At 44.4% G+C, this 23,863-nt stretch overlaps 1 protein-coding gene across 1 annotated transcript in view; it reads left to right on the forward strand.

The window, feature by feature from the left end:
• LOC112559602 (FRAS1-related extracellular matrix protein 2-like) overlaps positions 1–23,863 on the forward strand; it is a 113,471-nt gene that overhangs the window by 36,452 nt on the left and 53,156 nt on the right. The window contains 1 exon segment of the mRNA XM_025230936.1: positions 19,090–19,179. Coding sequence (XP_025086721.1) covers positions 19,090–19,179 — 90 coding nt within the window.

Raw genomic sequence — 23,863 nt, forward strand, 5'->3', positions numbered from 1 at the left:
GTTGTTTGAAATCACCAGCGTCCCACTATAATAACCCACTGGTGATTATCTGTACAACAGCATCAGTGTTGGGGAAAAAAAATTCATTACCACTTTGGCCAAAACTGTCAAGCCACCATTGAACTGTTGAAGTCGTGAAGCTGTTGATATTTTGTCAGTCAGAAGGAATGTGGCTCTGGAGAGTGCGAGGAGGCAGTCTTTTCTTGAAAATGCTCAAACTGGCACATAAAACAAGTCATCTTTGAAAAATTTCACAAGCTGCAGACGGAGGGCAAAAACAAATAATAAAACGAGTGACATAATCTGAATTTATTCAGTCGTTATCTTCTTTCTTCTCGTCACATCACTGGATTCATCAGAGCGTGATATAAAAGACATACTACCACTACTACGATCTCTACAGAAATAGCAGCCACCAAAAACTATTTTAACATTATTACTAAGCAAATCGATATGACTAATCAATTTACAATGCAGAAACCGTTCTGTTGAGTCAAGTCTCGCGGGATAAGTCGAGATCGGCGCTGGCGTTATCGCCCTCAAGTCACAGATGTTGCTGTTGGCGATGTCCTCGTAACAGATGCTCTTCGTATGGACTTCGGACGGCCAAGCGATGCCATTACACTTGCTCCTGGCAATGAGCGTGGGAAGCGCGAGAGAGATAGCTGGTACCAGCACTACATTACCTTCTCTGTCCCTGTTCCTCAAAATTTCATTTCGCCGTGAATCACGATCACGTGACTTTGAAGCTAACGGAGCAAAAGCGTTGTGGATCGGAATAACCATGGTGACAGAGGCCACGCGTGTTCCTCCCGTGCCCCTTTATAGCAGTGTCCATAATAAACTTGTAATAAACATGGCGGCTGCGAGAGCTAGGAGATAAAAGTATTACCAGACAGGACCGGCACGGACGTCCATGAAAAAAATGTTTACGGCTTTCGTATGACATTTCATGAATGACCGACCTGCCGGAATATCCCGCTAACAGAACTCCACGCCTCCAAGAATTCTTACAGAAGCAGAATCAATTATATTTTTGATGTTAATTTAATTATTTTTTAACGTAGGCAGTTATTTTGTGCTACAGCTATTATGATGAAAGGCTGGTATATATGTTTACTACTCTGTGTAAAAAAAATTAGTGGTCTTACTGATGCTAAAAGAAGAGGAAGGGGAAAGAAAAAGAAGAAGAAGAGTGCAAGAAACTTTGTCAGTCCCTAGCTTTAAGGAATTAATCATGGAGAACTAGAAGCTGATCAAGCGGCGATCGTTGAAAACTACTTTCAAAAACTGTCCAATTGCGTATAAAAGTATGAATATAATGTTTTACATTGCCAAGTGTCCTCATGGATGCCGTGGATAATGACCAGGGCTAATTTAGCAAATTTGGCATAAGCCGAGGGCGATTGATTATCGTCTCTATACCGTCCTTGCTTTGACTGACATGTTGTAGCGACCTTTCCTGAAATAAATGTTTCTACAATAATAAAACTTGTAAAGTCGGATATGAGCCACTACATCATCAGTAACCTATAGCTCATCTTTCGTGAGTCACAAATCAATATGCTTTCACATAAATTTGAGTATTGCACATTAAAAAACTTCGAACATCTCTGTCTGTCGGTCTGTCTGTCTGTCTGTGTGTGTGTGTGGGTGCGTGGGTACGTGCGGAGGGACTTTTAGAAGATAGAGTCGTGGAAGTTCATGTCCGGCTTGGCGGCTGGAAAGTTCAATCCTCAAAGCCCGAACGTGTAGAACACAGGAGGTGATAACAGAAGCGACGGGTAAACCCGAGCTAAATCAAACATTGTGACAAGTCAGGAGATACTGGCTACAGCTGCGGCTTTTCCGCTGGACATTGCTTATCCACGGTGCTCATGACCTCTCTGACCCCGAGAAAGGACAAAGTAACAGGACGTGAGGGTATTCGAGTGACCTTCCCACAAAGTTTAACACTTTTCTTCTATAGTTTCTCGTGCTTCCCACGGACTTTTTTTCTCAGAGAAAAGTCTGCCGCAAGAAGATGCAAGACGATTAATTAGAATGTGGTTGTTGCTTTTTTACGCTCCTATTGTTGAGCAAGGACATCGACACTTAGAAAGAAACCGAAAGACAAAACAGAAAACAAAAACAGTAGTAGATGAACACGAGAATAAGTTTGAGAGCTCTCTTCCAGCCGTTTGAATGGTTGAGACGGTAAAACAAAGTAAACCTGACGAAGCGACAAGTTAATCGTTGATCGATGCTGACTCCTGAGAAAGGAAACAATCTGATTCATTGCCATCCTTTCCCACCCGCATCTTCTGGCCGGAAAAAGGAAGGGTAGGAGGAGGATTGTGTAAGGAACCCACAGACAAAACACAGTAAAGACCATCCAGCCCAGCGGAGCGGCGCACCCACACCTGACTCAGGAGGAGCCGAGCCAGGCGTTACGGCTTCACGGTTGTTGATTTAACGGATACAAGGCGATTGAGAGCGAGACGGCGGAAAAGGTCAGGATGTTGAAAAGATGGAGAACGGATGCAGTCGGGGCACGTGGTCTGCAGCGGATGGCTAATATCTGGGTGCTGCCCGAGACGAGCCGGTGTGAGATCGTTTCCCGATTCCATCTTCCACGACAACTTGCTTTCCTTCCTTCTTTCATCTGACCGCCTTCCCTGGAGGCGACGCCGGAACGGACCCCTGATCAGAGGGAAGTTGAACGGTCTTCAAAGGTGGAGCATGGGATAGGCCAATCGTCTGGTTGCAGTGTATCTATGGCGCTCTCAGCCTGGGCAACACTCGGTTTTCTTTCTTGACTTCAGGGAGACCTCGCCTGCCGTCTGGACCAACGGACTGAATGGCATAGGGAGGCACATGATGTCGTGTACTAATGCTGCTGCTGCTGCAAAGAAAAGTACTCCGGTCCTATATTTACCATTAGTTTGACTGTACAGATTCTACATCCTTATTCGTCCGCTCCTCGTTTTTTGCGGTCTGTCGGGGACGTCTCATCTTCATAAATCGTGGTTGTCGTAGGCTCTTTCTCGACGTCTGATTGGTAATTGTCGAAATGAGGGTGAAGAGGAAGTGATTGGCTGTAGGATTTTCGTGACAGCAATGGCTGGCTGTCTGTTTGTTTGTCTATCTCTCATCTTTTTTTCCCTTCTTCTTCCTTTTTCTCTTGTGTCTGTGTTTGCTATGGTTGGTTGACATTTAATCGACCGACTCTGCGCCTCGCGAACGCCATTTCATACATGCGAGAGTTGCTGAAGCATGCCGGTCATAGTGTAGAGTCGGGCTACAGACCTGGAAATCGGCTTCCTTTCCGCCTGTTGCCCTTCAGCTCTGTAAGTAATTGTTCGTTCTTCGCTCTCCTGGCCTGGACGTCAGAAGAACGCTTCTCTGCATCGGTCCATTTACGGTCTGAGTGAAGCAGACTTGCCTGATCATTGATAAGATAGTTCACTTAACGAACGCCTGACTCTCGTAAATCTCATCAGGTTATTGTCTGATAACAGGTGCTTCCCCCTAAACCACTTGTGGCCAATAAGAGTAAAGTAGTGTCTAGCAATAGTCAATGGAATTTCATCCGGGCACGCATTGTCCATTTTACTTACATCCACATATATAAACCTTACCAAAGCAGGGTCCTACATTCGAGAATGTGTGCCAGGTTAGGTCGGAAAAACCAGTGCATAGCTGTAAAGCTAAGGGGGAGGCAATGCTCGATGTAATTCCAGCATTTTTTTTTTTTTTGTAATGAACAGATGGAAAATACATTAACTTTTTTTTCAAGCCTTAAGAGTGACAGGATAAATGTTTTAGCAGAAGCGCAATCAGATGTTGGTGAATGAAAAACTTAAATGGTAGAAAGATTACAGCCTGTAATCTGTACCACACAGGAATGCCGATGCCAATGGTGGGACCTTTGGGAATTTCACTACAGTTACTACACTGTTCATCCCAAGCTATACAAAGTGAGCTTGGTCACCAACATGCAAAGTCGATTTGTAGGATATCTCTTACGGTAATAAATTTTGACAAAACGGATGTTAAAAGTTGCCAAGGAATATTTTTTGAAAGTATTTGAGGTGAATGAAAACATATTTTACAAAGTTGCCACATCATGCGTTGAGGAAGGTGGTTTGGAAAACCCAATGTCTGATGTCCTTATCGAACTTAAAGAAATAGATACAACCCTTAAGAAATTATAAACATATGTCACTTAATTTTGAAGTTGTCATTGCATAATGGCAGAGTAAGACCCTAAGCAACTTTCAACCAAAAACATGCAGGAGTACCTGGACATTTGAAAAGAAGCTCTCAAAGACCGGAACAAATATTTCCCCAGGCACGACGCCGACAGAGAAAATGTTCGAGGGATTATAGTCATTTCAAGAACTTCCTAACAAGCTCTGCCGGAAAAAAGCCCTGGCAGAGAATTATACACGCCTGCAAGAAACTCTCGTGAACTCTCGCGGAACAAAGAGATCTCGTGGTTTGATGAGGCTGAAGGTAAGGATGAGAGTAACAGCGTGTGTCGTGCATACGAACATAGTTCCACCCCCGCTCTCCCAGCCCTTTAGACACTTATTCTCAGGCACTCAAAGATGTTTGCTACTTTGCTCCTCAAGGAGCTTTCAGGCTGGCAGAAGTAAAGGATGGAAGCACCAAGAGGAAAGCTGAAAGTTCTTTTTTCTTTATGCTTCATGACATCCTCAGCGAGGGTCTCAGATCATCACTGTATCATCAACTTCTTTTCATTGCTGTACGTGTGTTTCATTATTATGTCAGGAGAGTTCTGTTCATTCTTATTGTGTCATTATTGTATGTTGATTCCGATTCATTTAGCTGTAAGAAACTGCAATACTGTCAGCCTTTAGAAGACACGAACACTGCAGTCAGACAGGATTTCAAAATTGTATTAGCATCACTTCTTCCAGAGTGTATTAAGAAATTAACCATCAGCGAGAAATTACACAAAACATTAATGCATTTAATAAGCTCACAGTGATTTTCCAAATCGGGAAAAAAATCCTCTTCCTTTCCCCACACCCCGCACGATAATTATGCCTCAACGAAACCAACCGATATCCGGGCACTTTCTGCAGATATAAGTTCTCATCATGGCCGCACACACAAACCCCAACCGGATGGCTGTGGTGATTTCCTCTTTGCAGAATGTTCCGATGTTTGCCCCCCTAACCCCAGCCCCTACCACCTTTCCTCCCACCCATAGATAGCATCATCGTTCAAGTGCAGATCGATTCGCGGCACCGACTCCCGGAACATTCCTCCATGGGAGGACCACTCAGCTCAGAGCAGCGATTACTGAGAGGCTGATGATAAATATAACAGTCACTACTGATTAGTCTACTGAGTGGATAAACAAGCTTGATTCTATCCTTTTAGGCCCTAACCCAGATTGCTGCATATTGTCAAGAATAATCAGTTATAAGAAAAAGGTCAAGGAAAAGAAGAAAAAAAGAAAAATTTGATGAGGAGGAGATGGAACTGTTGATGGAGGCGGTACAGAAGATCGCGATAACCGTGGTTTTCAATAAAAACTGAGCATGGAACATTCCTGGCGTTAAGATGTACACTTTTATTCTAAAAAAAAAGATTTTTATCCCTGTTTCTGTGATCATTTGGACAGATGACTGAGTCTTGAAGATTAGATTGAAACTTTTTCAAGAAAAGGGATGACAGGGGAAAAATGTGTGTGTGTGTGTGTGAGAGAGAAAGAATGTCCGAGCAAATGTTACAGAAAAAAAGAGAAAAATAAAGAGAAAGTGTAATCCTGCTGTTTCTATTTTAAGACACAAGACAATCAGCCACAAATCATTAATGATGACGAATGCAAAAAACCCTGACCGTCACAAAGGGACTTGGCTTGCGTCCACCCGGGGATTGATACGGAGGGTTAATATTCGGCGTGCTGGACCTGATAGAATCATATCGACCGCCCACCCCTATCCCCCACACAAGGAATTTATCGGTAATCTGCAAAGTGCTAATTAAGTATTTGTCCTCCCAGCGCCGCGACAAGCGGATGTGGCAATGTGGACACCATGAATATGTGTATGTGTGTGTTTGCCGTAAATTCATCGAAACTAATGAGTATTCGGCCATGATTAGCCTGTGTCTGATTTACATCCATGCAAACACATCTCAGTGGATGTTTAAATCTTTTTAAAGAGTTTTCGGTGGCTGAGCAAGGCGAAGCTTCTCTTGAGGTCGTTGATGGATGAGAACATTTGGTCTGTCGATAGTTTGTCAAAAAATATCGGTCACTGAACAGTATAGCCTTTGCAAGAACTAGCAGCTTAGTAACCTTGCAACAGAAAACATACTTCTGTGACGTCACCGGAAATAATTTCTTGACCTCAGTGACCTAAGTGAGAACTGCGCGATGTTCAAAGGCTTGCGACTCGAGAAGAGAATAGTTCTTTCCGGTGGGTGGTCCAGACCGCGGAATGAACGAAAGTCTATGACAAGATAATGTTTCGGCACACAGGTTTGCCCTTATCCTCTAACCCTTAACCTCTACCCTTTAACCTATCAGAAACTAAGCACCAGGTCGGATTCTTTGCTTCCTAGACAAGGACAGGGTATTGGCAGAGTCACGGTACACGTGCACGTTGACGAGTGTTTCCTTCACGTGCAGACAAATGAGGAGAAGACATGCGCGGGCACACCCACTCTTCTCTTGATTTCTCGGCCTCCAACGTAGGTGGGTGGGTGGGTGGCAGGGGGGCATAACTGTGTAAGTAAAGGGGTGGAAGGGCGCGGTTACAAGTCGCTTGAAAGAGCTCGCTATCTCCGCCAGCGGTCTGAGTCATCATCGCTGATTTCCTCTGCGTGCGTCTCACAAAGATTTGTTTCCACAACTCACGTGTTGCATCTGTGTGCGGTGGAAATCCCCGGGTCACGTTATTACCACGAGGACATGAATACTAACGGTCGTTGAATGGATTTTTTTCATGGGCCACTAACCTCTCTGTCGGTTGGACTGCTGCTCTTTCGACGAGATGTTTTCTCTTTTTATTTCCTTTCTCTGAAATCTCAAATCATACCAATCAGTACGAACTACTCGGGGACGAAATTTGTGTTATTTTTCAATGATAAAAGAGATCAGATGTTTGATTTGTCCCATACAGGCTATCCCCATCCCCTAGTACACAATTAGAAATTCGTTAAAATACCGATGTGTTCATTGTACCCAGTCTGTCATGAATGCCTAGACAATGGAAAAATCTGAATTAGAAAGCATTTATGTTAAATGAGTTTGTTTGTACGCATGTCTGTCCGTGCAGTGTTGTTGCACGTGTAGAGGACGTCTGAATTACAGTTTCATTATTATTATTCCAGACGTTTTCTTTAGACTGATTGTTTTCAGACTAAGTTCGCTACAAGTTGTCGGCGCGTGTGATCTCTCGGTCGTGTCTCTTGAGTTGCGCGCGCATCAGACACATAAATCAGCCGCGAGGGTGGAACGGGTTAATGGCGGGGTGCCCGGAAATCAAGATTAAAAATCCTGTGAGGAGGGGAACGGTTCAAACTTCACTACACGCCGCCTTGTAAGCTTGTCACTTGATGTATGGCGGCTTTACATAGGAAGAAAGAGAAGTTTGTTGATAACCTTCCTTTTCTACTTTCGACTTTATACTCTCAATTCTGAGTTGCAGCAGCCATAAATTTTGCATGTGATTGAAAGATGTAATTAAGTAAAATGATATTCAGTTCGATTTCCCAGTGAACCTGTTTTGTTGAGAAAAGTAAGAGGAGGTATAGACACGATCAACAACTGACAGATCCCCTCCCTCTGACAACCAGTGCGCGGGCCTTGAATATTTTTTGCTCTTTCAGAGAAAGGTCGTAGGAAGACTTCTGCTGCGTAAATAAAAGGATTGACATCGTACATCACTGGGCTACAAGCGTGGCTTGGACAGAAGAGTCCCTCCGTTCGACATTTAAGCTTGGAGATTATATTGCATGGTCTGCTGCTGGCTTTAGTTTGCTTCGCTGTGGATCCTGCGTCAGCGGGATGTCCGTCCACCTCATGCGCACAATCCCCTTCCCTATCCATCCCCTAGTCATCTGCTAGGGGCGGTAGGTACGAAGCGAGGGTAAGTTTCTGTTCTAGGACAACATAGAGAACTCCAGGAAGAGTGTCTTGCTTCCACAATTTTTAAGTGGGTATTGTTTTACCCCTGGAGCTTTAGTGGTAAAGCGGAAGAAAGGATCTCCCCATAAAGTAATACCCAGGGGGTCTGGACATCTATTATAATTTTGGAAACAAAGCCCTGTTCCTTGAAGTCCCCGTTGTGCCCCGGGGAAAGCGTCTTACTCTCGCTTCGTAACTACGGGCCCTGGTGTATCTCGCCCCTCGCCAATGATACCAGAGGTCTGGCTTGGGCGGGTGCGGAGAAACAATTACACAGCTCGTGAGATTGACCTTTGGACAAAGGCACTTTTGTCGTCTCACGGTCTAGGACCTGGCCGCTAGGTGGCAGATGGCAGCAGTGACGTCTGACTGTCACTTTGTCTCCTCCCCCTACCCACCTTCAGCCACCACCGTATCCTACTGTAATCACCGCCAAAGTGGCCGTCAACTATAATGTCAAGGTTGGAGTTCATGTTCTGCTGTCGATTGTTTGTCCGGGTGGTTATCACCTTAATTTGTTTTCTTCTTCTTTCCGGATGCTAGCCTTACAGAGACGGATGGCGACTGATGATGGACATTGATGGTATTGAAGACAATTGGACAAGAATCTTAAAGAGCAGGGGAGGAGGTGCGGAAGGTTTAAGACTTAGTCCTAGAAATTCGCCGTCTAATGACTTTCAGCAAGGGACATTGATAAACGAAAAAATTTTTTCGCGACACTTTCTTAGTCACGCCTCTGTATTCGCTGTTTATGGTCTCAAACATAAGTACAGGGCGAGATAACCGTTTTTGCTCCTCAGTGATCGCCAACATACGTCGGTTTTTTTTCCGTTGAAAAAAAATGTTCTACCGGAAGCTGCCGATTACGCCACCTGACGGTGATTAGCATGTGACATTTTCGTGCACCGATTGCAAAAGCGCTGTACACGCTGTAAAAAATTAAACGAAATGAAATAAAATTGTCAAAGGGAAAAACTATGAACTGGAGATTTTGCGGACTGAGATATCGAGGACATGCAATTTCTATAGAAATAACTCATCTTGCCAACTTTAGGAAATAACATTTATCTTCGAAAACTCTCTGCTTGCTTTTAGATGGACACGATTAGGACAGCGATGCATCTCCTGGACGTATTTACAAATAGGGTAATTCGCCATCGATCTTAAGTCGTATTTTTTTTAACCGAGTGATTGACAAAAAATCCAAAAAGTCACACGTTCGACAATGTGTCCGGTTAAGAAGCCCCTTTAACAAGACAAAAGCTTTCCGACTGAGAAAGGATTCACGTATTCACTGGCCTGTCGGTCGATGGTCCTTGGCACTCCGGACACAGCTGACAGACGATAAAAGACTTTTTGTCAGGCTTACACGGCTTCCGACAAATCTTTTTGGTTTACGAAGTTGTTCAGTCTGTTTTCGCTGTTCCTTTCCATTGATCATGTTATTGAGTAGGCGTTCTCGTGTTTCGTAATCTGTCATTAATTGTAGTAATGGAAATCAGAGGAAATTTGAAACCCTTCTCGAACCACTTTTTTTACGAACAACCCCATCGGACTTTATTCCAAACAGACTGAAAGTGATTTCAAGGTTTAAATCTTTGTCCTGTCGTGACTATAACTCACTCGATGGTCATTTCATTGCCAGACCGCTCGTTATTGCTGTGGATATCGTCAGATATCGTCAGGAGAGATCGAAAGGTCACGTGGTCGTGTCTTCCCAGGGTGCTGAGCGATATGCAATGGCGCTGTTACAGTTGGGAATGTTCGTTATATCTCCGTGTCTCACATAAAGATGTTGACCTTTTGTGTTGATGTAGATGCCCTCGTCACCTCTGTAGCCAAAGCAGCATCGCTCGTTAATTAAAGTCCCATTAGGAGAGGCTTTAGGTGAATTTTCTTCCCCTACCTTTTTGTCTGTACGACTGTCAGTCCTTCTCTCCAGCTGATCCATCTCTCTCTCCCTGATTTGCGCATCTGCTTGGTCGCGTGCTTTTTCTGTCTATGTGGGGCGTGCGTGCGCGCGCACATTCAGTGATCGCACGTGCGTCTGCGTGTTTGTAGATGCACGTGTCACCAACAGTGCCCGGCTGCATGGCGCTATCTGAGGTGTTGTAAACTTCGTTAGTAGCTACTTAGTGTCAGATTCTGACGCCAGTGCGGGCCACTCTACTTTGTCTTGATACATCCACACCTTTTCTTACATCGGAGACTGCTGCAGCCTCGTATCATGATCCTCACCTTCAGAGGCAACACGAGGAATGAAAGAAAGAAAAAATCTTGTTTATCCGAAACTGCTCTGGTTCATGCCACATTTTAAAAAACTTGTTTGACTTCTTTCGTCTACTTGATTTGCTTTCGCTTGCTAACCTCTAACCGTTTTGCTATAAACATGTTTTTAAGAGAAATAGTCTTTAAGCGATTAACAAGTCTTCTGGTAATAATACCTCTTCCTACTCTTAGGTTCCAGCTTTTCCCTTGGTATTTCCAAGATTTCCCAAGAACAGATTGGAAATGTAGATGACCAGTGTCAGCTTCAAAACTTTAAGAAAGAATGAAAAAAAAGGCCGAGAAACATACAAAAGAAGACTAATTTCAAATAACTTGTGATTCTGTTCCACTAGTAGACCTGATTATTACTGTACAGTTCTTATTAAAGGAAAAGCGCTCGTCAAACAGAACTTTCTGAAACGACATATTTGGAGCGGAGTTTTCTCGAAGGGAGGGTTATTGCATCAATCTTTACATATTTCGTGAAATGCTTGACACCATGCTTCCAGACGAGTACGATTCCTTTCTACCCCTAGTTCATCACAGGTGGAGGTAAAGATGTGTCAGTAGAGCTCATGGGTAAAATTTTAAAAAAAAGGGTGATAAACAATTTCGTCTAGTTCTAAGAGACAATATCAGTCGAACGATGTCTGTCTACAATAATTTTTAAAAAACCTCCAGCAGTTTATATATATCAGGAAAGGGGGAGGGTCAAGAAAGGCACGAAAATACAAAGCTAGTGCTTTTCAGAATAGTTGATGTTAGACGAAGGTGCAGAAAAAAACAATATTTCTTTTCTAAATTAACATTAAAGTGCAGAGGAAACAATCAAATAAAAAAACAGAATGCTACTTCAACTCTTTCTCCCAGTATGCTCGGGATGGCATTAAATGCAATCAGTCCAATGGATTCGCACCTACGCTTGAGGTCTCGGGTTGATAGAATTGAAACACTCTGTCGGTGCTCTATATTGACATAGGATGTGAAACAAACCTCTTTAATGTTCGGTCAGGGGAGGGAGTAGAGATGCATCATGGGAGAAATATTCAAGCGGCGTCCTTTCCGCTTAATAAGATTCCGCTGTAACTGAAGATACACATCTACTGAACATCGCAGCGATGGGTAGCTTAGGTCCATTTGTCTTCCTGCTTTTTGTTTCAAGAATATGAAGAAGGATGGCTGTATTCATGGCAAACCAAGTCTGTCCATTGTCTGATTCGCTCAGTCTTTCCCAAACACACGCACGCACACAGAAATAGACAGAAGGGAATCTGTAGAGTAAACCATTTCAGACAACGATCTACTGAATGCAGAAGAAGGACCGCTATGTGTCTGTCTAATCCTGGCAGTAACAGTTTTATTTTTTGTTTTTTCGTCAACTGAAGAAATATTCTATTCCTCGCAGTTACTCATCCCCCTCCATTCAGCCCAAGCCATCCTTCAATCCTTTTCCTGCGTTCGCAACGATTTGTGCCAGCCAAACCATTGCCCTCCTTGCAGACATAATGGCTGGTAGGAATCCGCCAAACAGTCTGGTACCGGAACTAGCACCAGACTACCTACACGGCGACTTTATCCCCTGTGAAAAACAGTTCACTAACCGTCGCTTTCATTGCATCCCACCGTTCTTCCTTCGTCAGCAGTTCATCTGGAGATGGCAGTTTCAAGATTTGTGAGTCAGCTCTTTTAACGGTGTCTGGAAAAAAAAAACCAGCAGAAAATAAACGAATGGATGGGAGTACAGAGTAGGTTAGGTCCTAAGAGAAGCATCCTAGCTTTTAACTCTGGAATAGGATGCGAGATGAGTGCTATCACAATACTTTGAATCCATCACACACACACACGCACACACTTTACGTTTGTATGCAAGTGCATGAGTGTGTGAAATGGGGAGGAAGTGATTTTTTTCTTTCAGTCAACAAACCATATCGAAGACATTGTGTCTGGGTTATTTTTTTTTTTCCACATACAAGAAAAGTAGAGATGCATGATGGGTTCTTGGGGGTGACCGTGGGAACAAGGAAACCGAAGCGACCCCGCTGGGGTGGGGAAGAACCTTTATGTCTCCCACACTCTAACCTTTCGACCTTCTGCCAGTTCTACCCCAGTCAGGCACCGGAATGAGTTTCTATTTCTGGGTTCGGCAAGCATACCTGGCTTGTTCTTGGAGCGTGCAACATCGTTACCTGGCTGTGCGACGGTAATCCCGGTAGACAGGCCTGCAGACACCTGGGCCGCCTTCTCTCAAACTGTCGACATGCAAGTGTGCCTCAGGTAACAGCACTCAGACAAACACTTGTATCGGTTTTCCCAAACCTCCTCTCTCGTACTGATCAGAGCCACCCTCGCAGGGAACAGAAGTGAGGTGGATGAGAGTGCTAACAATAATTACACGACAAGAGCAACAGTCATGACTAACATTAACCCATGAGGTTAAAAAAAAAACCAGTAATAAACCCATGAGGTATCATATCAGAACTAGTCCTCTGTGACCAAACACTCTAAAATCTCGTTATTTTGCCAACCTCACCCTCTGAAAAAGATGTGGCAGATTGGTATCCCTCAAAGTTTTTTCTTGGATCGTGCTCCTCTCCATTCAATCACATTTGTTTTGGACAGAAGGCGGCGAGATAAACAGGTGAAACTGTATTTGTGAAATTATCTGCGGGTTTGTTCGTGGTTTTGAGAATTTTATGTGTTTAAATTTGTCTAAATCAAATTTTAATACCCTGCCTCAACTTGTTATCTCGCCGATCTGGCCTTTTGCTAAACTTTATGACAAAACGGGTTTCCAATAAAATTTTTCTTTGCTATGTTACAAACAGATTTTTTATGTCTCCATATTTGTTTTAAACGGAAGACAGAGGTGAAATTAGGAGGTGAGCCTGTATTTCAAATCTTCTTGTTTTTGTTTTTTTTCAATAATTTTCCGGTTAAGGAAAACATGAAATATTATCACAAATTTTTGTTGTTTCCATGCGGCACATGGCTGGGCTGATTCAGAAAGGTCTAGATTGGTACTATCGTGACGTAAGCACTCTTCATCGTAGGCAGTAAACACTTCTCACTCCTTACCAACGCCCACGACCTTCCGATAACGGGGTCTCGCTTGACGAATTCTCAAGGATCTGTGGTAACGGTATCCAGTCATTGTTGGGAATCAGTTGGTTTCTCCTTCCAGCAGGAGCCAGGACTGTTGCCAATGGCTGCTGGCAACCTCTGGCAGCCCCGACACACTCAGGTAGACGTAAATCTTGCAGGTGGTCCTCGTGGCATCGCGTGAAAGGTCAGGTGTTAAGGGGAGGCTATCTGGAGCAGCGTTTCACGTGGAATACAATGTTGGATAAGAGAGAAGAATTATCCTCTCTTGTTATCTGTTATGACGTTTGCTCGTGAAGAACGTTTCCCTTTGTGTCAGGATTGGGAAACAAAAACTATTTGACAAAGATGCTTTGAAAAAAAACGTACGGAACATTTCATTCCTTCTCTGAATTTTCTTTGTCGTTTACTTTTCTCTCCTCCATCAGTTTCGCATGGAATGCATGCGTTTGTCAGTTCGAGCAGTGGGGCTCAGTTGATTACTGTGATCTATCAAACCTCGACATGCATTGGCTCGATTTGTAATAACGATGAGAGAAAATGGTGAGAGACACAATGACCTCCACTACTTCATCTTCGGTATCCTTCCTCACCGACAACCTGAGAAGTGAACTGCGATAGTTCACAGTCCGCTGTCGCTCAGCTTGTAGACACTTGCTTCGAAAAAACCTCCAAAGATTGCTACCTGTTGCATGGATTTTACAAACCCTGGTTCACAATCTCTGGGGACAGGGTGCAGAGCTCTGTTCACCCGAATATTAATGCACACTGTGCACCATCCTCCAGCTAACGGGATCTTGGCGCGCCCAGGCCACGCGCTACATGCCACAGACACCGAGCATGTCTCACCTGATCACACTCAGGTGCTCGGAAAGCTGTCTACACAGGAGAGACAGACCTGTGAGAGCTTACCACTTGATTGCAAGATTTCTTCTAGCCACTCGTCTGTGAAGGTGTTGTGTTCTGCCTTGCAAGTCACTTGGTGCTGAAACTCTAGCTCACGACCCGATGCACACATTTTTTTCCTTTTCAAAATAAACAAACTAAATTCTGCTTTTTTAAAAGCTCATAGTCTGGCCTTTTTCTTTATATAGAGAAAAGGAATGGGAAAGTGCACATTCACCAACGACTGCTAGAAGTATTGCTAACGACTACAACGATGATGATGATGACGACGATGGTGGTGGTGCGGGCAGGAATAACAAAAGTAATAACATCACTAGCTCATACATGTTCACCACATTTTCGGTTGCCCCAGACATCTGAGGTCAGCCCCAGCCCTGCCATTATCATGTCTTTAAATTCCTATTCCTCAGCACTATCATCAGCTCAGTCGTTGTACTACTGTCGTATTATCAGTCTTACCCTCCCCTTCTCTCTCTTACTCTCACGCTCTCTCACTCTCTCCACCCGCTGCCCCCTTTTCCCTTCTTTTTCTAGCTGACTCTCTGTCTCCCGCAATCTCCCTTTAACTCTGTCTCTCCCTTCCTCCTCTTCTTCTCTTCTTGCCATTTTTTCGCCATCTTGACACCTCTCTGCACAATGCCCCGCAATCTGCTCCCTGGTATTCCTCATCTCGGCGGGGTCCCCCCAGTTCTTCTGTCTTCACCAAACCCAAGTGCATTCCAGCTGCACGCCGTGCTTGCTTGTCTCAGATGCTGGCGTTGTCGCTGTTGTCAACGGCTGAGATCTCTCGCGCTGCACCCGACGAAAGGGAAGCGACAGAGTCAAGCACTCCTTCAGGTCTGGTGCAAATCCCTGCTCTGGCTTTGCCAGGTATGCCTGCCAGGTCGTCAGTGCGCGCATGCAATTTTTTTCTTTTTTTTTCCTTCACTTCTTTCTTTTGGCATACCTGTGATCGCACCTTGCGATCCTCGCAAAACTCCAGGGCTCGGCAGGATCCAGAACGCGTTTCAGTGGGTCACGTGACTCCTCCTCCTGATGCACCTTGTGAGGTGGTGTGATGTCTCAAGGCCCTTTCCTTGTCGTTGGCTGCATCGTGCACAGGTCAAACGAACGATGAAGGCTGGTGCTGAGTGCAGTTATTCTTAGGAAGGTAAAAGGGGGAAGGCAGCTTGTAGATGAAGCCATCGGAACGAAGATAAAGATCGATGCATAGGATGTAATTCAATGAATACGCGAAAGAAATCATCTGTAGCCACTCATTAGAAAGTAAGATAACTAATTTTTGATTACAGTTAGATGACAGATACTTTTCCCCTCCAGCCATCAAAGCAGAGAAAGGATGAAGCAGAAGCTACACTAACATATGGCAGCTGCTTGAATAAGTAAAAAATTTAGTGGTGAGATACACTGTTAGTCGATGAAAAGTCGATGTCAGTTTAAATTAATCCACAATGAAAACACGTGAATGTAAGTGAGAAAGGGGAAGTTTCTGTGAAAAAGTAAGCAAGAGAGAGAGAGACAAGAGGTGGTTGTTGGGAAAGGGTGATGGATGGGTGGGGTTGTTGTGAGAGGACAGTACAGAAACAGAGAGTTGTCTAATTCCTCACCTGTATGGTACGAATGATGCTGCCAAGCACCTTGTGTAGTCAGTTAGTCGTCAGCGACATGTACCACCCACAAAGTAAGAGGTGATCACATTTGGAAGAGAAAGTGCGAAAAAAGAAAATAAATAGACACAAACACAAGATAGGGGGTAGGAAACAGAGACAACACCCACACACATAGACACACAGGCACCCGCAAAGACAGACACACAAACACAAGATGAAGGATCACACACACAGACACACAGGTAGACATTCAGACACCCACACGCACAAGCAGAGAATGGAAGGACGAGAAACTCTAAGGTTCATGGAAGTCATTGGGAGAAAAAGGAAAACAGAGTGTGTTCTGGGGCTGCCGGCCACATGTCTGCATGGTGCTGCAGCTGGCAACTGCTCCCGAGGTTGATGTAGTGGACCGCAGACACGCCGTTTGCTGAACACGTGCCCACCAGAGGGTGGCAGCAAACGCCCTGCAGTTTATCTCTCGCTGCGAATAAACACAAACATTCGGAAGAAAAATGCTTCCGTCTCTTTTGCACTGTCTTCTCTATCTTTCTTCTTTGCTGAATCTTCCCCTTTCATGTCTACCTTTTCCATTTATCTCGGGTACTGTCATCTTTATCTTTTCCTCTTCACAGTCCTTCCTTTCATTTCGTTTCTCTCACTGTCACCTTACCCCTTCTTTATCTTTTTTTTTCTTTCTCTTTTTGATCACTGAAACCTCCTTCAGGACTGTATGTGGCACAGCAAATTTTCCCAGTCGACCATCTGTCGGGAATGGGTACCTGACTCCCTGAAGGGAGGAAGGTAAAGCAGCGAGGGAGAGACATAAAACTGGCCTCGAGAAAAGTGAGGTCTCTAACACATCATCCTCACCCTCACCCTCACCCTCCATCGCAACGACCTTAAAAAAGGTTAAAGGGCGACCTTAACCTTTTGTGTCCCTCCACGACCGAAGGAGGGGCGTATCTTGTGACTGAGTACAGCTGACTCCCGGTCGTGAGTGGCCTGCTGACCACGCACCGAGAAAGCTCCCTAGCAGACGATCGCTTCACCAACGCCATCCATCTTATTTGTCATTCTCGTCTAGCATCGCTGTGTTGTTGTCGCCGCTTTTTCATTCCTCCGATCACTCACTCCGTCCTTCGCCCTCACCCCTTCTCCCACCCATCCTCCCTAAACTTGGTACTCATACGTGATTCATCTATTTTCAACATCTGCTCGTGCAATCACCCTATTTGTTCCATGTCTTTACGCAGAAATGAAAAGACATTCCAACGGCTTCAGCTCCGAGCGTACTCTTCGGCTTGCACGAGGGTTCAACCTGTCCGAGTTCCTTTTTTTTTTTTTTCATACTGTCGGTAGAACCCGTTTACCTTGTGAAAAGCGAAGGCTGGTCTAAAAGTAAGGAAAAGGCATGAGGAACACTCGTGGTGCCGACCCCATGGCGCGTGCTGAGGTTGACATCTATTGCAGTTTAATAGGAGAGATGCGCGCGCGCCGTCCGCCTGCAACGAGTCAAAGAAGACGTTGTGGATAAGTCTGGACAGTCGCAGATGGAGCAGGAGGATGTTTGAGGATCTGGCGAAACCATTTAGGAGGCGGGGTTGGGGCTGCGTGATAAATTCTGAACTGTTACCTGTCCCTCGAGGCTTTACTGAGTGTAGTCACTCTCCGCAGCAGAGACGATCAGAATCGAGAGGTCACGCGTTGACCTGTGCCGACGTATCTCCCAATCACCGTCTTTATTATTATTTAAATTCACTTTACTTCCGGTGATCAGTTTTAACTGCTGCTGCAGCTTATCCATCATATCAGTCGCAGTCATCTAGGCCAGGAAAGTGCTCGTTTCCAGAAAAGAAAAATGTTTCAGAAAAAGTTAAAACTTCCTCAATCATACTCTGTCCGTGAGTTATTTCCCTTGGCGTGTTCTCTCGCTAACGTTAATTAGCTTCTCTCTTGATAAAGGAAGGGCAGCACGTGCTGGAAAAACATAAACACGTGCATAAGTTTACACCTTCATCGTTACCAGTGACCACCACCACGCCAGACAGAGAACTTGCAGGTTCTTGTAGCAGCCACAGTCGTGAAAGCGCGTTAATTAGCTGCCAAGAGAGGATCGTTGAGCCTGAAGGATGGACTAAGTATGCTCGGGCTTATCTCAATCCTCTTAAGTAACGCAGGAAGAGAGAGAGAGAGAGAAAGAGAAAGAGAAAGAGAAAAAAAAACCCGCAGAGTGACTTCCCTATTCCTCGTCTGCGAGGAAAAGCGATCATCTGTCTATGTCTGGGGAAATTGTTCGCAAATTTCCTAGAGGAACTTCTAAAAACATTCTTTTAGAGACCTGAGGTAGGGTCTTGATCGCTGATTATTCCATCTTGGAGAACACACCTGTCTTTTCCCTTCCAGAGCACTCTTAATGTCTTCCTTAGAAATCGTGAGCCTTTCGTGACTGCGATTACCTGAACACACGGGTCGGAAATACTGAATGTCTGGGGCACTGTGCTTTTAAAATCTGTTTCTATAACGGACTTTTGTATATACGACAGTCATGGAAATATTTTTAATAGTTAAATATTCGACAATGTATATCCGATTTGGAAGACCTGTTTAAAAAGCGTACTGATTATAATTTAACATTTATAAGAAGTTGTGTGTACGTTTTTTTTGTGTGTGTGTTTTGTTTTTTGTTTTTTTGGTGTTTTTTTTTTTTTTTGTTCTTGTTTTGCGTTTTTGTTTTTTGTTTGTTTTTAGTTTTTGGGTTTTTTTTGTTTGTTTGTTTTTTTTTTGTTTGTTTTTTGTCTCCGTTAAACGTAAACAGATTTGATAAAAGTCTTTTTTCTTATATCTTTGTATACTTCGTATCCTCCCTTATTCATTTTTTTCGTTCTCTCTTTAATTCATCTATTCCATCTTTTAAGAAAGATATATTAATTCTTTTTCCTTCTTTCATTCGCTTGAAATTGGTTAAAAGAAGCAAATTTATGAATTATGATAATGTTCTGACAAGGTATTGACTTTTTTCTGTCGTTTGATGCAAATGTTTTGTGTGTCGTACAGGTGACATCAACAGAGATCAGATAGAGTACGTGCTCAAGTTCGGTGTTAATGCCACAAGCGACAGCTTCGAGTTCAAGATCGCCGACAAAGGTCAGGAAGTAGTTCTCTCACCTGTTCTTTATTTCTCACCTGATCTGATATCTGTCTATTTCTAGATATAACACACACACAATGAAAGAGAAAAGCTGATTACATCTGATGTTTGTCAGTCTGTGCGTTTATGTGTGTCCGTCAATACGTGCTCCACACAGGTGTGGTGTGAACTGCAGTTCTGGTGTTTCTGTGTACCCGTCTGTACTATGTTCACTCACGTCACATGATCGTTATTTCCCGGGCACGTGAACAGAAGCCCCGTGTCAGACCACAGTCTAAATTAACGCTGTCATCACGACCTAAGTGCCTCTCGTCAGTAACCCTTACAAGGGCAGGGATAGAAGAAAGCTGGGGTCGCCCGTCTCGAGTGCGGGGTCTGGGTATTATATCACCCCGACAGGTACCCGCCAAGCTAGAGGAACCGCCAGGCCCCGTTGGCGATGAGTCCAAGCGATGATCCACAACATGCGATGGAGGTGAAGTGGTGTTGGGTGTGTGTGGGTGTTGGTGGAGGAGGGAGAGGTTGGGGAGGGATAGCCAGCTGTTTCGCAGCCGTCACTTTCGTTCAGTCTTGTTTTGCTACCCAACCTCCCCAGACACCCAGCTCGCCTTGTCACAACAACGCGCCCTCCACATCAGTTATCTCCCCGTCAGGATTTCCTCCCTTTGTTGACGGCAAGACCGGTCACGCTAGGGCGCCACGCACAGTGATTTCCCCTTGCTGGTTCCTCCCTCAGTCCGCAGGCATCACCTGGTGATTGTATGCGATAGTAGGGTTGTCATTCGCAGCACGTTTATGTACCTTTTTTTGGGAGGGGGAGCAGGGGAGTTTTTTCCAGGGTTTGCTGTATCGTTCTCACACACGTTTTCTTGGTCTTAGCTGAGAATTCTTACCGCAAGCCTGTAAAAACCACCAAGTGTGCGTCAGCCTTTAATCTTGGCTCGTGTGTCGGCTTGAAATATGTAGATGATTTAGCGAAAGGCATTGTATTTAATGTGGCTAATTTTTTTATTCGTGTCTGCCCCACAGATCTTTTTCATCCTGTTCTTCCTTCATTTCTTCTTATTCTTAAAATATCTGTGACCGCTACAGCCAGAGTTCCAAACTCCAAAACTCTTTATTCAGGCCAGTGTCGTAGCACAAATTCTGGCACAAGGGGAAATTTTTGATAATTTGTTTTCCCATGCATCGCTAATTCGTAATATTTAACTGTTAAAAAATTTAATCCAAAAATATGGCACGATAATCTGACATATTTTGTTCATTTTTGGTTTGATATAATCAGCTTCATCTAGTGTATATGATTTCCATTCCACGCTACGATATAAGTACCTATATCTGGCATACTACATATCATAGGCCAGTAAGTGTTACTTAAGGATGGTCCTGACCGGCCAGATTTTACTTTATTCTGAGTGTTCTGGAAGTTGTTCTCAAGGATGGTCTTAACTAACCCAAAATTGTTCAGTGCTTAACACCTGTTGCTGTGGAATCCACCTGAAGTAACAGGTGTTGTAGGCCGATGTTAATCGCCAGTAAACACACACACACACAGACTGTTGGTAGGTGAACAGGTGCGCGAAATAATCTGGCAAGCTTTACGTCCATGTTAATTAGCATGCCACTGAAGCATTAGAGTATATCGTTAGAAGAAAAAACAAACAAAGAAGTAGTTGCCTCTACTTGTTTATCTTTTGCTCGATCATCGCAAACAATGTATTACTTCCCGGGCGCAGCCATGTAGTGCCGTGGTGGTTCTGGAGGCCATTACCTACTTTTATCATTTGTTTCAATAGTTGAGACGATTATGTAGATTATCTTGCCCCTGCTAGAACCCACGTGGGGTTATGGACGCAAAGTAGTGCCGGACGGCGAAATGCCAAAACCACAGTCAGCCTCAACATTCCACTGCCGCGTGCAATCATTCTCACCTCATTACGGGGTGAAATCGCTCCAAACAAAACCAAGAAGTAAAGGATAAAATAAAGAAATACTTTGTGAAACGAAGTAATGGCTGTTCTCTCCAAAAAAATATTCGGTTATGAGTTCTTGGTCTCAAGATGAAGAGATAAGACATCTGTAGGTTCCTACATTGGAAGGAGGAGTCACAAACGTGCCTTTCATTTGCTCCATAAACTGTAGTGTAAGGCTAGACAGACAGATTGTTTTTAGCCTGGCCGCCACCCTGCCTCGGAAAATGTAATAAAGATAACAACAAAGAGAAGTATGGAAAGAGAAATATGTATTCATGCACAAACATTTTACCTCATAGCAGATGTGGGGAGGGAGTTGTGGGGAAGGGAGGTTGAAGAAGAAAGGAAAGACAAGAAACTTGGGTCCATAACGTACATGTGTACCAGCCTTCGAGCAGCTGGGCGCTAGTGTAGCTTGTTGACTCCTCTTATTTCGGTCAGCCTGCCCCAGAACTAAGAGTTAGGCATATTCATTCTGCCTGAAATAGAGGGTCGACGACTTCCGATCGTACAAATGTTAATTTTGTTGTTGGCAGTGGCGTCTAGCTGGACATTTTGCAAATAGGCACACGACCCGATGAAAATGAGACATCGCAAGTCCGGCATGTCGTGAGAGGGTGAACCTCCAGGGCCATAGTTATGAAGTGAGAGTAATTCGTTACCCCGAGCGAACTTGGGGGACATCAGTGACAAGCACCTTGTCACTTTAATTGTAAAGCAGGGTGGAGTAGTTACAAAGAAGTAACAGTCTGGACCCCGTTATACAACTGAGGAGATGAGACGATTCCCTACCTGACTCCAGGAGCATCGACTGGCTTTTACTTTATACATACGGACCATGGAATACTTTCCTCCAGAGAACATCTCTTCGGGACCTCTTCTCCTGAATGCATGGACTGCTGACGGGAGCTCCTACCTCACGGATCATTGTCGTCAACGAAACAACTGCTGAAATGGCCGACAGATGATCAAACTTTTCCCAGGCTAACAAGTCGCAATTCCAAATACCAATAAGATATTCTGGCTCGACACACGGTCTGGCAACAGCACAGAGTGACAGACCACGTGACCTCTCTTACTCTGTCACGCTGGTCACCAACCTCATTCACACCACCCCTTTGTGCGCCTGGCCATATGCACACCATCGACATCACCCAGAAAATCTACAAGCAGCCAGGCGATAAGGGCAAGTCCCTGTCGGGCGCCTAATTACTACCAGACCGAAGAGAACTCATCCATAGGGACTCTCCTTGAGTTTTCCACGATGTGTTCCGGTCTGCAAAGCAAGCGACTGGCCTTCGCATACATCCTCCCCTCGACACACACATTCACTTGCCATCGCAATGCATTAGAATATATTTTACCAAGCGAAGTAAATCATTGTAGCTAGCTGAAGATAAAAGGGGGAGGAACTTTCCGAGTTATCACCCTTGTGGGAGAGTATCGCAGCCTGACGTGTTGCTAGACAGGCTGCTTCCCACCCAACCTGATAGAAGGGTGATGTCACCATTTCCTCTTCGTCGTCGGCATCATGTTGAAGAAGAAGAAGATGATGATGATGATGTGCGGGAGTCTGTTGCTGTGAACAGACAGGTGTCTCTGTGGCAGAACTTTTTTCATTTGTAAGATGCACGTCTTTCACGATGGTGTCAAATTGTCATCCTACTTCATTCATTTCTTGGTTCTCTACGATGGTGTTGTCAGGTGATGGTGAAAGCAGAAGCATAGTTGCCCCGTGCTGTAATGGCTTTGACGGATATACAACGAAGAACCGCTGGTACCACCGCCGTCAGTCTGTGTAACATCAGAAAATGTCACACACTAATGATAGGGGTAAATGTTTGATAATTGCATTTTGATGGCCTGCCTTCCTCTTTAATTGCTTCTTTGGGACCACATCTGCAATATTTACTTACAGCTCGAGAGTGAGAGCGCGCACACACTCATTCTCTCTCTCCACCCCTCACCCCACCCCTCCCTTCATTGTAGCATCCGGTCTTACTAGAAATTCCATCTGTAAGGGTTATAAGGGTTATTTATTTTCCAGCAATTAACGAGACTTTTGATAACCCCCGTCGTGTTCTCTTCCCTCCGGTCTCGACCTTCTCATAAGCCTGAACGCAACTTACCAGGGCGTAACTGTCTTTTTTTTTCTCTCTCTCTCCTGCCCCTACCCTACCACACTCCGCACGAGACGTGGCCTAACGAGATTGAAGGAGCCTGGTTCGTAAATTTGTCAAAAAGTTTTGTTACAGAGGGCGGAGGCAGACTACAAGAAGTGGGCTGGTAGCGTAAACACTCACTGGCTGCCAGTCTTCTTGTTGATGGTAAGTCAAGATTGACTTACTTCCTGCACTGAGCTAATGAACAGAACTTGGAAAGTGCCGGGGTGCCACTCTTGGCTTCAGTCTGGGAAGGGACTTGTTCCCATGTGCGTTCGTTTATGTGGCAGAGAGGAACAGAAAAGAAAGACAAAAAAAAAGTATTGAAAGAGATTTCTAGAAACATAAAGTAATAGACATTTATATATATACAAAGTCATGAAGAAAAAAAAAAATATAAAACTAGAGGGGGAGAGCAGAGTTAGTTTGTGTAAAAGAGAAAGAAAGAAGGAACAAAGTGTGTTTGTTCGTCAGAGAAAGGGTGGCATTGAGTATAAGCAGGAGTTTGCATGTATATGTATATCAATGCGTGAGTGTTGTGCGTG

Source organism: Pomacea canaliculata, linkage group LG3 (assembly GCF_003073045.1).
Source record: "Pomacea canaliculata isolate SZHN2017 linkage group LG3, ASM307304v1, whole genome shotgun sequence".
Taxonomy (NCBI): Eukaryota; Metazoa; Mollusca; class Gastropoda; order Architaenioglossa; family Ampullariidae; genus Pomacea; species Pomacea canaliculata.